At 45.6% G+C, this 14,650-nt stretch overlaps 1 protein-coding gene across 1 annotated transcript; it reads left to right on the top strand.

Moving 5' to 3' along the window:
* Window positions 1-3,768: 3,768 nt before the first annotated feature.
* LOC136638576 (keratin, type II cytoskeletal 5-like) lies at window positions 3,769-14,439 on the top strand. Its single transcript, XM_066612615.1, has 9 exons — window positions 3,769-4,281; window positions 6,676-6,890; window positions 7,548-7,608; window positions 8,824-8,919; window positions 9,692-9,856; window positions 10,843-10,968; window positions 11,692-11,912; window positions 13,744-13,778; window positions 14,153-14,439. The coding sequence occupies exons 1-9, from the start codon at window positions 3,769-3,771 to the stop codon at window positions 14,437-14,439; spliced, it is 1,719 nt and encodes a 572-aa protein (XP_066468712.1).
* Window positions 14,440-14,650: the final 211 nt, after the last annotated feature.

The raw sequence follows: 14,650 nt of genomic DNA, 5'->3' as shown, positions 1-14,650 counted from the left end.
TTGGAGTGGGGAAGGATGGCCCAGTTTGTACCAGTTTCAGAGTTAGAATGCTTGGGCATTGACAAAAGCAGAAGGAATAGTAACAAAGGATGAATACGAGCAGACAGTCACACATTCTTCGGCTTTGTTTAAAATGGGAATGAAGAGACTAGGGTTAGGCCCATGGAAGGGGAGACAAAGAGTTCAAGAAAGCTCTCACAGCATTGCACCATTCTGTCCTTGCAACTTGCAGACACTCAGACAATGGGCTGGCCTGTGGTATGTGTCTAGGAGACTACCTGTATAAACAGATCTGGCATGAATCACCTCTTCTCTGAATAAGCTGGGAAGATGGGGAGCTTTGTGAGCAAACGAAAATTAAAAAATGGCCCCCCGCCCTTTACAGACAACTTAAACTCAGCATATGCTGGATTAGTTATTCCTTAGTTATTTCAGCTTCCACGCAGCCAAGAATCCAAATGTAAAGGAGGCAGCACTCAAGGCTGAGAGCAATCCAAGTCTATGCCCATGGCTGGCCCATCCATGAAGCAGATGATACAGCTTGTGTATAGCAGTGGGTTGCAGGGAGTGGCAAACAGACAGAGATGCCCTTCTCCCCATCTGACACCCCTTCCCTTCAGTCCACCATAGACAGAGCCTCTCTGATCCACTTCCCTACCCTCTTGCCTCACTACCAATCAGCTGGGAGCTGCCAGTATGTCCAACGCTTTCTGTTTTGTTGCAACAGACCCCATGAGGAGGTGGGGAGGGCTGAATCGTGCAGTTTTTGGGGGGAGGGTGCACAGTGAGGGCAGGTCAGGAGCTTTAGACAAGTGGCAATCACCTTGGGTGATCCCTGGTTACACTGCTTATATTGATTGTGCTCAGAAACAAAGGACCTCTTTGAGTATTTGCACTTTGGGGTTCATCATTTGGCTAGATTAATTGATTAAGAATATTTGATTGATTAAAAATATGACCTCACTGTTTAACTGGGGATAATACATTAAAAAAAAAATCTTTCCAAACTACAAGTGGTAAGCATCATTTCAGAAGAGGCATTTCCCCATCTATTTTAGAGAAGCTGGGATGCTTTTCCAAAATTGTAACCATTGTCACCTATCTGTGCATTGTCCAAAAACAAGATATTCTTTTTCTTCCCTTTAAACTTCTATTTTTCTGCATTAGGCAGATGTAAGCTGTTCACTTCCTGGGAGTAAACAGCATTGAATACAATGAGATGTACTTCTGAGTAAATTGCATGCGTTTAATTGAATGATTTATCTCTTAAGACTCATATGAGTCAACAAGTAAGAGTTGAGGTGAAAGCCCTACAAAAGGCACATAATGGGGCACTCAAACAACTTGGTACATTAAAACTCTGCATAGCTGGTAGGATGGCACCTCAGAAAGGAAAAGAACACCTGGTGGTTGGAGGCTCCCTCCTCACACGCTTAGAACCTTTCTTCTCCAGAAATAGGTCTCATTCACTGCTGCTAGCCACTGGGCTGAGACAACAGTGAATGTGAGATTTGTGTGAGTAGGCAGCAATGATTGGTTGTATTACATAAGCACACAAAATGCCTCTCCAGAAGGTTGAGTGATAGGAAGGGACTGTTCCTGAATTTCTTTAAATTACAGTTGACACATGGTAGAACAAGCATCCTCCTGAATGACCTGTAATTCCCATCTCATAACTCCCATCACCTCCCATCAGCTTATAGGTGTGTACAGAGGTGGTGAGTTACTGCTCATAGTCTGTATATATACACACAGATCCCAGCAGCAAAAACCCAAATCTGCACTGCAAATTGATACAATATAGATGTGAAAGAAAATTTCAAAGCAAGCCCTCAAATTTCAGAATGAAATTCTGACATAACAGTTTGAAATGTTACTTTGGGGGTAACTCACCAATTTCAGGAGCCATGTCCTGGCTGAATGAATAACCGCCCAATCCTATCCTGTGCTGGAACAAGCAGGCTGGCTGACTTGCTCTACATCCAGCGCAGGGTTGGGGTTGGCTGCAGCGCATCCCGGGGCAAGGGGAATTGACTCCCCTTCTCCTGGGTAACACGCCAGCAGCCTGAAAGGGGTTAGAGGTGGCACAGATCCAAGCAGGCCAGCACTAGACTGGGCTGCCAGGAAGGGGGTTAGGATTCGTTCTAAGAGATGGATCCTGGCTCCATCCCCCTTCCGGGCTCGGTCCGCCCACAGCACCACCCACTGCCTGCCCTCCCTCCACCTCAGAACACCTCCCCCTGCCCTCCCCAGACACCCGCACAGGCGGCCCACTGCCAGCACATACTTACCCTCCACCTGTGCTGCTAGGGCCATATTTGGTCTCTAGAGCTGGCTTAAGACCCTTGCACTGGCCACCCAACTCACCCAGTGATGCAGAAGTGCCTTATGGCATTCTTGCCACACCGGGAGGCCGCACAGGGGACTTGTGCCAGCCTAGGGCACTCTTTGGATTGCATCCTGAACGTAGTAATGAAGTATATCAAAATGTGATGGAAAGGCAGGTGATAGCTGTGGAATGCTGACTTCTGCTATGTGCCAGCTGTCAGAAGCTGTCAAATATTGATTGTTACTGAGAAATTACTAACTGGCACATGCTGGTATTGAAGGGCAAAATTTGTCAAATATACAGAGATGTTATATTTAAAAAATCAAATAGAAGATTTCTGAGGGACAAAGTAGTTTCATCCTCTAAATATTATATGGGAGTTTGCTTAAGTGCCTGAAACTGGCTCTTTTTGCCGGTCTTTAAACCGCTTCTGCCCAATGTTGCATTTACGCAACAGGGATCAAATGTGTGCACCTGTGGGCTGGGCAGAAATGGGGTTAAACAAAGAAATGAAAATTTTCACTGTGGACATCTGGAGAAAGGAGCAGATTCTATCTGGAGCAGATTCTGCCTCTGCACCCAGCATCCCCCTTGGCACTGTGTGTGTGTCTGTCTTTGCAGCAGGACACTAACTTCAAACAGAAGCTCTCCCTTTGGTCATCTTGGAAGCCCACTCACCACCCAGACTCCCAGTGCCCAGAATTTTCCCAGCAGAAGCAGGAGTGGAACTGCCCCTGGGAGTCTTGCTAAGAACATGCTGGTAGTTATGGGCCTCCTGCCAGCCTCAGCCCCTCCAGCTACAGAGCTTACAATGGTCTGATGGCTCAAGGTCGGCACAATGCATGTTGCCCGGGCAAAAGACTTGTCCTTGGGGATTTTTCATGCTTATATCCTGAAGATTCATTCACTTTAGATTATGTGAATAATTGAGCATGAGGAATGGCAATCCCTGCATTTATTTCTGAGACAAGAAGGCGAGGGTGGGGGGAATGAAGAACAGGCAGTATTCTTCATGGGCTTGAGCAACTGGTTTTGGAGAAAGGCATATCACCTTCTCTGGTCCCTGCCACTATGTTCTCCTGCTGGAGTACAAATTGAACTCATTAACAATGCCTATCTCCATTGTTCGTAGGGAAGGTAATCATCATGCCCAAATGACAAGTGTACCTGCTTAGATTGCGGTGCTTCCATTGAACTTTGGGATGGGTGTGTATGGCAGAGTGATGTCACTGTGCAAAAAGCCGCAGGGCATGCCCGGCCCTGTTAATCAGAGAGATGATCCATATTATTCACAGCCAATCCCACTTCCTTGACAATATAAATAAAAAGAAGAGCCCTGAAGTCTTAGAGAACACAAGTTCGTCCGCCTGCCTTTGATCCGCTGTGTGTGCTCTCTCTCTCCGTCTGCATCTTCATTCTTTTGCTCCTCTCCAGCTAAAATGTCTCACCAAGCCAGTGTAAAGATCCAGAGGAGAGGCTTCAGTAACTCCTCTGCCATTGTGCCAAGTACTTGCCGCACGAGCTTCAGCTCCCACACCGTATCCAGAGGGGGAGCCTGTGGCAGCGGCGGTGTCGGTTTTGGTAGGGTTAGTGGTGGTGGTAGTGGTGGCGGTTTTGGCAGCCGAAGCCTTTACAATCTTGGATCTAAGAGGATCTCGGCTGTTGGTGGTGCCTATGGAGGCGGTTACGGAAGCGGCTTTGGTGGTGGATACGGCTTTGGTGGTGGTGTCAGCGGCGGGTATGGGCTTGGCAGTGGGGCAGGTGGTGGCTTTGGATTAGTTGGGGGTGGCTTCCCGGTTTGCCCACCTGGTGGCATCCAAGAAGTGACCATCAATCAGAACCTGCTGACCCCTCTCAACCTGGGGATTGACCCCAATATACAGAGAGTCCGTAAAGAGGAAGGAGAGCAGATCAAGACGCTCAACAACAAGTTTGCCTCTTTCATCGATAAGGTGAGAAATGAAATTTCATACGCTCCTGTTATTTCAGTGGCAATTGCACTCGCTGAAACTCCTCCAGTTCTAACTGCTGCCTCAAGTTAGCTGGTCTTGCACTGGTTCTGGGCAAGGTTGCCAACTTTGATTGGATCTGCTCCTCCTGTGCCTTTTACAGCAGCAGCCCTGCCATGAAGAAATGTTGCAGGGAAATAAAATGATTGGAATAGTCTCTAGTTAGCTTCAAATGAATTCCAAGGCAGTGCACCTGAACAGTCTGAGAGGCATTTAAAAAAAATGTTGCAAAGCATAATATTTTTCAAGGGGCTTCCCCACACTCCTTCATTTGGTTAATATTGTGCGTTATGCTGCTGCTAAAGATGTATATCCAGGGTCAGCTAGAAAAGAATTGGCAGCACTGATCCAGGAATGTCAGGAACTCAAAAAATGATGTGGCTCCAGCTCAGAGGTCTTTATATTTGATAGACAGGACAGGGCTGTAAAGAGGGGTGAGTCATGATTACTCGTAATAGTGATGGACAGGGAATAATCAAGGTGTACTGTTAATTTTGCACACAAGATGAGACTTGAGTGGTTCATTCATTCATTCATTGAAAAAAATAGTTTGTTTCACTCCAAAGTCTCAAGGCTTTGTAACAGTCTCAAAGTAACAGCCCAATTCTGTCCATAGAAACTTAGAAGTAAAGCCTGTAGTGTTCAGTGGCAATGACTGGCATCTCCAGGAAGAACTGAGACAGACCCCTGCATCTGAAACCCTGGAGAGCCAGTTCACGTAGACATTACTAGACTGGACACCATAACCTTATTGCATGTCCACGCAGATGCACGTCCCATTGAGTTCAGTGGGGCTAACTCCCAGGTAAGTAGGTTGAGGACTGAATCCCAAGGATGGGACTCAGAATAAGGAATCTCCACATGTCAAGAAGCTAGACAAATGTGCCTCGGGCTGCAGTCTGGGAAGCCTGATTAAAAGATAAATAAATTAAAAGAGCCTAAAAAAAATAGGAAAACAAACTCTGGTGCTGTATTGGCTTGCCCCAATCCCAAAAGCCAGGCTAAATGATTTGTAAAAAGTGTTCAGTGATTTATTGCGAAGAAGCTCCATATCTTTATTTCATCCACTTCGGGAATACCTTCTATAAATACAGTGCAGTATGACCTTCTGATACAAATATTTAAGAAGAGGCTCTTGGAAGGAATCTCTTAGGGCCATTCTATCTAACATCCTCCAGTGAAACAGCTGCTGAAAAATGTTCCCAATTGTTCAGCTTCTCTGTGAGAGAATAGTCATGTATAGAGCTATTCAGCACATGAATTATTCACTTTTTGTTTGCGCACTGTCCAATGAACACTTGAGACAACGAACATGGGAGAAAGGGCCACTTTATTCAATACAGAATGGGGGCTGAGACCTGCAGTCTCATGGGAGGGGACCCAGCTAAACAACCTCGCTCACCCTGCTGGAATTGGGCGACCGGCAGAAACTCCATGCCATTGCCACTGGTTCCTGGCAGTGACTGGAGCTGGCATCATGACTCTCCATGCAATGTAGAGGATAAGTGATGGTGCACTTGACATCCAAGCATGAAGCCACTGCTCAAATGTTTTGCTCACCTCCATATAGGGTCTGCCATGTGTAGTGCAATTCTTAGGTTGAGCCCAATTGAAAATGGAGAAAAATATTATTGAAGAAGTGGGTCTTCAGGGGAAGATAAGGAATTGGCTTAACGACCATGCAGACAGCTGAAGATGGAGTTGCTCCTATGGCAGAAAGGGCACACCTTCAGGGCCCCGGTAGCCCTTAACCCCACCCCAGAAACAGAATAAAGAAGCAGAGGTCTACAACCTGCAAAGGTGCATATAAGTTGGAGCAAGTTATTTTAGCACAGAAGTTTGATATTTTGTAATGAGCAACGTATATGCCATTCTACCTATCTATCTAGAAGTGCTTAAGGTCTTTGTCAGTCCAGGTCCTCAAGCGCAGAGCCTTTAGATTGGATGGACTCCACCTGCAGTTTCCCAAAGCGCTGGGCATTGTTAAAGCAGGGGTACAATGAAGTGGGATTATGCATTTCTGCAAATATCATTCCTGCTAATTGAATATACTATTTATTATAAGTACTGCCTTCATATCCCACCTCACCACTTAAAAGAAATGACTCAATAGTACGAAGAGGAGTCAATGGAACAGAAATCTTGTTCCCTCAATGTTTTCTGTTCCCTCACACAACGTATTTTTAGTGTGAGGGGTCATTGTCTGGGAACTTACCTATGACATCTATATGTTCTTTATATCAACTGCAATATCAGCCAGTAATTAGGCTTCCAATGTCAGGTTTCCACTGAGCTTTTGTCTTTAAAACATGATGTTTTGGATCTTTTTGCTTCCAGGTGCGCTTCCTGGAGCAACAGAATAAGGTGTTGGAAACTAAGTGGACTCTGCTTCAGGAACAAGGCCTGAAAACCACGAGAAACAACATCGAACCTCTTTTTGACGTTTACATCAGTAATCTGAGGAAACAGTTGAACAACCTGGAGAACGAAAAAATGCGGCTGTCTGGAGAACTGAACAACACGCAAAACCTTGTCGAGGACTTCAAGAACAAGTAAAAATCTCTCACTTGTAAAAATCTCTGTTTCTATTTTCTTCTCTACACCTCTTTCCCCTTTTCTATCTTGCTCCCAAAGTCGGAATCACAAAAACAAGTATTGCTTTAAATACAACTGCAGGGAAAATTGTGGCCATTTATTTTGTTTAGGGTTCAATCCTAACCCGTGCTGGAGCAGGCAAGCCAGGAGGCTTGCACTGCATCCAATGTGGGATTGCAGCGAGCAGCGGCTCAGCCATAGGCAAGGGGAAGCTCTTCCCCTTACCCGTCGGTAAGGGCTGCGCGCCCATATGGGTCTCCTTGGACCTGCGCCACCTCCGGAGCCACTCCGCTTGCCCCGCGGATGGGGGTTGAGATCTGGCATAACCGCTGGGTCCCAGCCCCGCCCCCAGCTCCCCGCACACCTGCTCCCGGGCCTGCCCTCCCCCTGCCCAGTAACACCCCTCCCGCCCCCTCCCCATGCCTACCTTTGCCGCTTATGTTGGCGTGTTGGCGCTGACATAAGCGGCAGCGCGGGAGCCGCAGCAGAGGCTTCTGCCTCCATCTGGAGTGTTGCAGCCACCTCTCACTTATTTGGTTATAAAACACCATCTCTCTCTCTCTCTCTCTCTCTCTCTCTCTCTCTCTCTCTCTCTCTCTGCCCTGCCCTAACAGATACGAAGACGAGATCAACAAGCGCGCAAGTGCAGAGAATGAATTTGTCACTCTCAAGAAGGTGAGTGTCTCTGGACAGCCCAATCATATTGCAAAGGAGAATCAGAACCCAATCCTATGCATGTCTTCTCAGAAGTAAGTCCCACTAGAGTCAATGGGGCTTACTCCCAAGAAAATGTGGATAAGATTGGCCTCTCAGTTTACTATTGTGGGTCATAGCCTTTTGCAAGAGTGTTGGAGGGTGGGAGCACATACCTTGCAAACAACTAAATTTAATATATCTCTCTATAAAGAAAGCTAAACATTCTCAACACATTGGGAATTCTGTTGTCAGAAGCAGGTAGCCATACCAGCCTCCTCTGTTTTTTAAGGAACTGCAGGAGCCTATATCAGGGACGTCAAACATGTTTCATACAGAGGGCCAAAGTTAGCATTCTCGGTGCCTGCTGAAGGATGGAAGTGACATCATTAATCAGATGATGACCAGAAATAAGCACTTTGCTCTCACTTAGAAACTCATTAATGGCAAATGACAGGAGAGAAAATGTGTAAATCTTGACCATGTTTTCAAGATATGAGAGAGCCCAATTACCAAGCAGAGAAAGCCCAGTTATAACAGAGGCCCAATAAATTGCTTCCAGGGGTAACGTTCGGTCCGCAGGCCTTATATTTGACATTCCTGGTCAATATTGTTTCAAAATGTTCACAAAATGGAAGGGGTGGCACTTGTCAGTAGTGCTGTCAAAAGCACTAGCTCAGGGGTATCAAACTCATTTCAAACAGAGGCCCGAAATAGCATTCATGATGCCTGCTGAGGGCTGGAAGTGATGTCATTAAGCAAGAAAAGACATCATTAAGCAAGTCATGACCAGAAAAAAGCATTTTCATCGCTTAGGAACTCATCAACTGCAAATGACAGAAGAGAAAACATGCACATCTTGACCATATTTTCAAGATAAGGGACAGCCCAATTATCATGTGGGCCACCCTGTCAGCAGTGACTCCCGAGCTCAGCTCAGCAGCTGAGAGCAGCTGATGGTGGTGCTGAGGGAGCCTGGGGGCTGAATAAAGAACTTCTGCAGCCTGCATCTGGTCCCCAGGCCTTGTGTTTGACACCTCTGCACTAGCCAATAAGTGCCCATGACATTTATGCAACCAGATTCGACATAGGATTAGTACATAATGAATACCCAATGCACAAGCTGGATTGCTTTGTCCTACCATACTGCCTCTGCTTCTGACCATCTACTTCAACAATATCTTACCTTTCTTTTAGGACGTGGATGCTGCCTACATTAAGAAAGTGGAGCTTGATTCTAAGGCAGATTCCCTGAGGGATGAAATTGAATTCTTAAAAGTCCTGTACGATGCAGTAAGTATTCTTCCTGTTCTCTGAAATGAAAATGTTCTGTGTTTCTTCATTCACATACATGGACTGCCAAAGATACCAAAAGCTACAAAGTTGGTAGAAAGTGATCCATTGGTGGTTGTTGTCTCCCAATTAGAAATGTCATCAGATTTTGCCTATTTTGTGGCAGAGCCAGAAGTATCTGGTTGGGGAGTGTCCTGAGGATCTAATTATTCAAGTTCTTAGCTCTTACTGATAGGACCTGTAAACCTGGAAATATATTGGCAGGATATCATGAAATGTCAGCAGCTGACTAAGCTGGATTTCCACGGGTTAGAAAGCGACTCACAACCCGATTTTTGGTGGGTCACAAGCAAGCACTGGCTGTAGTGCCACAAGGCATTCTGGGGTGTGACACGGCCAACAAATTGGTAGCAGGCCAGTCCAGGTAGCTGGATATTAGACTACCCAGAAGTCTAACATCCACTTCCCACATATCTTCATTTATTGCTCTGGGACTTTCCAAATCCCACATTTTTTGAAACAGGAACCTAAAAGCAGATTAAGGCTGCAGTACTATTTACACTTTCCTAGGAGTAAGCCACCTGAATACAATAGGACTTACTGCTGACATGCCTAGGACTGTGGTTTAAATTATGTATATTGTATGCAAACTGGCACAATTGTTTATGACGGGAGAAACTGGATTTGCATGGAAAATAATTGATTTGGGAATTTCCTGAGTTCTGAATGTAATGCTTGTTTTCTGAATAGGATATGGTTGTATCGTTTGCAGGAGCTGTCACAGATGCATACTCAAATATCTGACATGTCCGTGGTTCTCTCTATGGACAACAATCGCAGCCTGGACCTGGACAGCATCATTGCTGAAGTCAAAGCTCAGTATGAAGACATTGCAAACAGGAGCAGGACTGAGGCTGAATCTTGGTACCAAAGCAAGGTAAATCATGATAACAAAACCACAAAGGAATGCTACAGCTCAGTTCTAAAGAAATACAGCAAGAGACACTTATTTAAAGGTTATTTTAGAAATTTATATCCCACCTTTCTATCCAATGAAGGAAACTCAAGTTAGAACAATCGATCTGAGCATTGCTATGGTATGGTCCAGCAAAAAAAAAAAAAAAAATCACTTTTTCTGAGAATCACAAAAGTCAATTTTAAAAAGATGAAAGCAACATCACTTTTTGGAAACCTCAAAAATGCAAAGCTCCACTGAATGGAAGTAAAGGTATTATCTGAAGAGGTACTACCTCGGAAAGGATCTGAGGCTGGACGGAATCTAAGAGATGCTTTCAGTGGCCAGAATATGAAATGGTTCAATGTCTGTCCTTATCGCAGGCTACCACAACTCAGCACCCACCAAACCAAATGCAGGCAGCAAAACCAGGAGGTATATCAAAGAGCTTAGTGGCCCATCACCTATTTTTATCAGACTGTTTGGCTTAGTGAGTCACTGTCTGTGCAGGTCTGCTCAGCGGAGCCCAGTCCCAAATCTCCATCCCTACCTACTGGCCCTCATTACCCCACAAGTCCCATTTCTTGACTGTTTCACATTTGGGCCATCTGTAAAGAACACATAATTAGCATGTGCAGCACTCCTACTAATAAGCCACTGCTAATGAGGTCTTGTGTTTAGAAATCAAATGAGATCCACTTATTTCAAATACAGTAATTGTAAATGCTATGAACTTTTTATAGTTCATTCTGCTGTTAAAATATACCAAATATACATGCTATGTTGTGGAATGATGTGGCGTTTTTGTTTTCCATCTGCAGTAAACCAAGCTCTAGCTTGGTCAGTAAACCAAGACCAAGCTTGTTTTAAATTGATAGAATATCCACACAAAGAGATGATATGGTCAAAATAAGCTATTGCTTCAGAGTAAACACTATGTTGCTGTATGTGCTTTCTTTGTGCTGTAGTATGAAGAACTCCAAGCAACAGCTGGAAGACATGGGGATGACCTCCGCAACACCAAGCAAGAGATTTCAGATCTCACCCGACAAATCCAGAGACTGAGGGCTGAAATTGACAATGTGAAAAAGCAGGTAGGTTATTGTTGAACAGGCAGCTGCAAAATGCATCTGGGGTTCTTTCAGAGAGACTTGCCTTCCGCCAACATTGCTCAGTCAGGAACCATGGAGAGCAAAGATTCCCACAAGATAAGACTGGGTTCTTTGTCCTGCGATATCTCACTGGATGCTGCACTCTTAGAAATGGAACGACTTCTGAAAACAAATGCCCAACAACTGGCTGTTACTTCTCAGGGAAGGGCAGGCAAGCGGATAGATTACTTGCCCAATATTATCACCAGGTCTCACAGAGTGTCTGTCCTGGTTGGAAGGAGTAAGGAACATCCGTTATGGTCTAATTTTCCAATTCCACTCTTTATCAGCCATACTGTTACCTGTATTTTGGTTTCCCTCCATGTGCCCATTTCTTCACTTATCTCAGTAGTACTTTGTTATCACCATCAACATGAGCATGAGTTTCCATATCAATGTCATTTTAACTGCCATAGTCCAATGACACTCACCACCAGTATTACTGATGTGATAATCAAGAAGGACTTTTTTTCCTATTCCGCTGTATGATACAGTACAGTAGCATGATGGGGGAGGGAGAAAGGTTGTCCAGTGTTTTCTCACTATAGGTACATGTGGAACCTCTGGTTATTGCTATGCATATATATTTCTATCAATGTACATGGTGTCCTGCGCCATTCAAAGGAACTTACAACCTACATTAATCCTTCTCTTTTTTTCCCTTAGTGTGCCAATCTGCAGGCAGCTATTGCTGAGGCAGAAGAACGTGGTGAGCTGGCTCTGAAAGACGCCAGGCAGAAACTGGCTGAGCTGGAGGATGCTCTGCAGAAAGCCAAGCAAGACATGGCCCGGCAGCTGAAGGAGTACCAGGACCTGATGAATGTCAAGCTAGCCCTAGATATTGAGATTGCCACCTACAGGAAGCTTCTGGAAGGAGAGGAATGCCGGTCAGTGAGAGACAATCCCAGCGTTTAGTCCAAACTCATGTCCTTATACTCCTTGTTTATTAACCTAGAATAACGATTAGCTTTGTCTTCTGTACACAGTGTTAAGGGGAGCCTTGTGTAATTTGCCCACTGAACCTAAATTGGGGAGGGTCTGTCCATGATCAACAATGAAGCACTGAGACGGCGTCTCCACACCATGCAGGAAATGGCATTATAACACATACTCTGGTCTGTGGGGAGTGAAAAGATGGAGAAAGCATTTCTCCTTCTCTTCCTTCCTCCTCCTTGGTGCTTCTTGGACTTGATATGCAGTCAAAGACCTCCAGCGGTTCATTTGTCCAGACTGGCAGGAGAACAATCGATTGTTGCTTTGGCCAACTGCAAGAGATCTGCAACTGTCTGAGTCTGTGATGCCTAATGCCACAATTGGCCATTACCGGGCCACCTGGGTGCAGAACTCTTGCATGCTTTCCCCCAAGATTGGTATGCCAGGATCAGGCTCTTTTGAGTTTTTCCCCCCTTAGCTATCCGTCATCTTGAGGTCATGCCTCTCTTCTTGCATTCAGCAGTTCCAGGTAGCCAGTGTTGGCTGACTCTCAAGACCTGGGCCCCCTTACAATCTTTTTGGGGAAAATTCCCAAAGGAGAGAAAACACTGTTCCTCCTTGACACTTGGGTGTGCTGCTCCAGCAAGTGGCTCACCTCAGGTTATTTTGGATGCTTTATATTCTCCTAAATTCTTCATGAGTCTACTGTGCAGAGACAAAATTTCCTAAAAGGTCCCAGCAAAGAGTGTGCAGCATAGCATCATATCGAAGGGGAAGTCACCGGTCTTACCAGAAGCCAGGGCTGCACGCAAATACCTGCCCTTAGGTCGTTTGTAAAGAAATCTGCCCCTTTTCTGTTCAGTTCAGTAAGACCTTTATTGGCATAAAATACAGAGAAAGAACAAAACAAAACAGAAATATACAAAGACAACACAACATAAGCATAAACATCAGTCACTACCCAGAGTCCCAGGGCTCTGCCTGGCTATTACCCCAGATAAAAAGGAAGCGACATTATCCAGCGTCTCAGAATCAGGTGTAGAAAGGAGAGACTGAAGCATGATTGAGTCCTCCCAGCCCTGCATCCTAGCTAACAATGGGCCTAGATATTTCTTGCGTGACGCATCATGTAGCGGGCAGTAAAAAAAGGTATGCATTAAAGTCTCAACGCAATCCCTACCACACTTGCATTTCCTCTCTGAGTAGGGGATACCGCTGAACCTGCCAGTTAATAAGACAGATGGAAGAGCGTTACACCTTGCCAGTGTGAAAGCTCTCCGGGCTCGTGGGCACACCAGGTGGTAAAAGAAGGAGGCCGGTTTCCCAAAACTGACTGGAATATGGAGATGGAGTGGAGAACATGTGGTTCTGGCGGCACTAAACAGCTCTTGTTGTTTGATATTAAGAATTCTTCCTTTAACGATTCTGTAAGCTGCATCACAGCCAATCATACCTAATTTGGCAGTGTCCAGCCCTATTGACTTAATTTTAGTTAGAAGATCAGTGATCTCTATAGGCAGGACTGGATCCGATAATAATTGGTGCATTAGACCAGAGGAGGTAGGGTTAAATAAAATCCTAAACCAAAATTTCAGAAGTCTTAACTATGCAGTAGTCCAGCATAGCATCATATCGAAGGGGAAGTCACCGGTCTTACCAGAAGCCAGGGCTGCACGCAAATACCTGCCCTTAGGTCGTTTGTAAAGAAATCTGCCCCTTTTCAACTAGCTCCGGATGCTCAGACAGTTCTTGAATTCTCACCTCTCCTGGTTTGTTTCCTGACAGGCTGTCTGGCGATGGAGTGGGTGCAGTGAATGTCTGTAAGTATCTGTGGAAGAACAATTTCTTCATGTTTGGGGACCAGAGCTTTGCACTGGTACTGGAGGGGTTCTTTGAGCTTCTGTATATGAAGGCTGCTCCCTTCTTTGCCTGTATTTTTCTAAGGTAAAACCACATGTGCTGCATTTGCGGCAATGCAGCTGCACAGGTTCCGCACTGATTCAACATCCTGGGTGGTTTCCTGCACCCATACAATGCCGTGGCTGCTGAAGCTGCACTGGCTGAAAGGCTCTTGCAGCGGAGCCTCTTTTGGCTGGCTCAGTAGGCCAAGGAATACGTCACACTTCGCTTACTTGGGCCGACTAGTGCGCAAATCCTCCACCAGTCTTGAGCATGTGCTGTTTTCTATTCACAGCGGTTGTCTCTTCCACTGTCACACGGGGAGGATCTGCTGGTAGCGGCCTTTGCTATGGCAGCGGAAGCGGTCTTGGCTATGGAGGCGGAAGCAGTCTCAGCCTGGGAGGAGGCAGCGGTCTTGGCGTCGGAGGCTGTGGCGTGGGCCTTGGAAGCGGACTTAGCGTTGGAGGCGGATTCAGTTCTGGGAGTGGAAGAACCCTTGGTGGTGGAGTGAGCCTTGGAGGTGGCAGTGGCTCAAGTGTGAAGTTTTCAAGCTCCTCTACTCAGAGAAGCTACAGAAATTAAAGCTCAAACTCATTGTGTTTTAAAAGGAAAATGTAACGCAGGAACCATGTTTCACCTGGGCCCCTCTCTACACATTACACACAAACCTGTCTCTAGCCTACTGTGTGAATAGCTACTATAAGACCTTCAGTGCGTTCTTATTCTGGGCAATGTACCGTACAAAACATTTCAGGTCAGATGATTCATTCTTGTACAAATAGTAATTATGTCC

The sequence above is a fragment of the Tiliqua scincoides genome, chromosome 2 (assembly GCF_035046505.1).
Source record: "Tiliqua scincoides isolate rTilSci1 chromosome 2, rTilSci1.hap2, whole genome shotgun sequence".
NCBI classification, from domain to species: Eukaryota; Metazoa; Chordata; class Lepidosauria; order Squamata; family Scincidae; genus Tiliqua; species Tiliqua scincoides.
The sequence above is the reverse complement of the archived record's forward strand: the minus strand, read 5'-3'. Positions and strand labels throughout refer to the sequence as shown.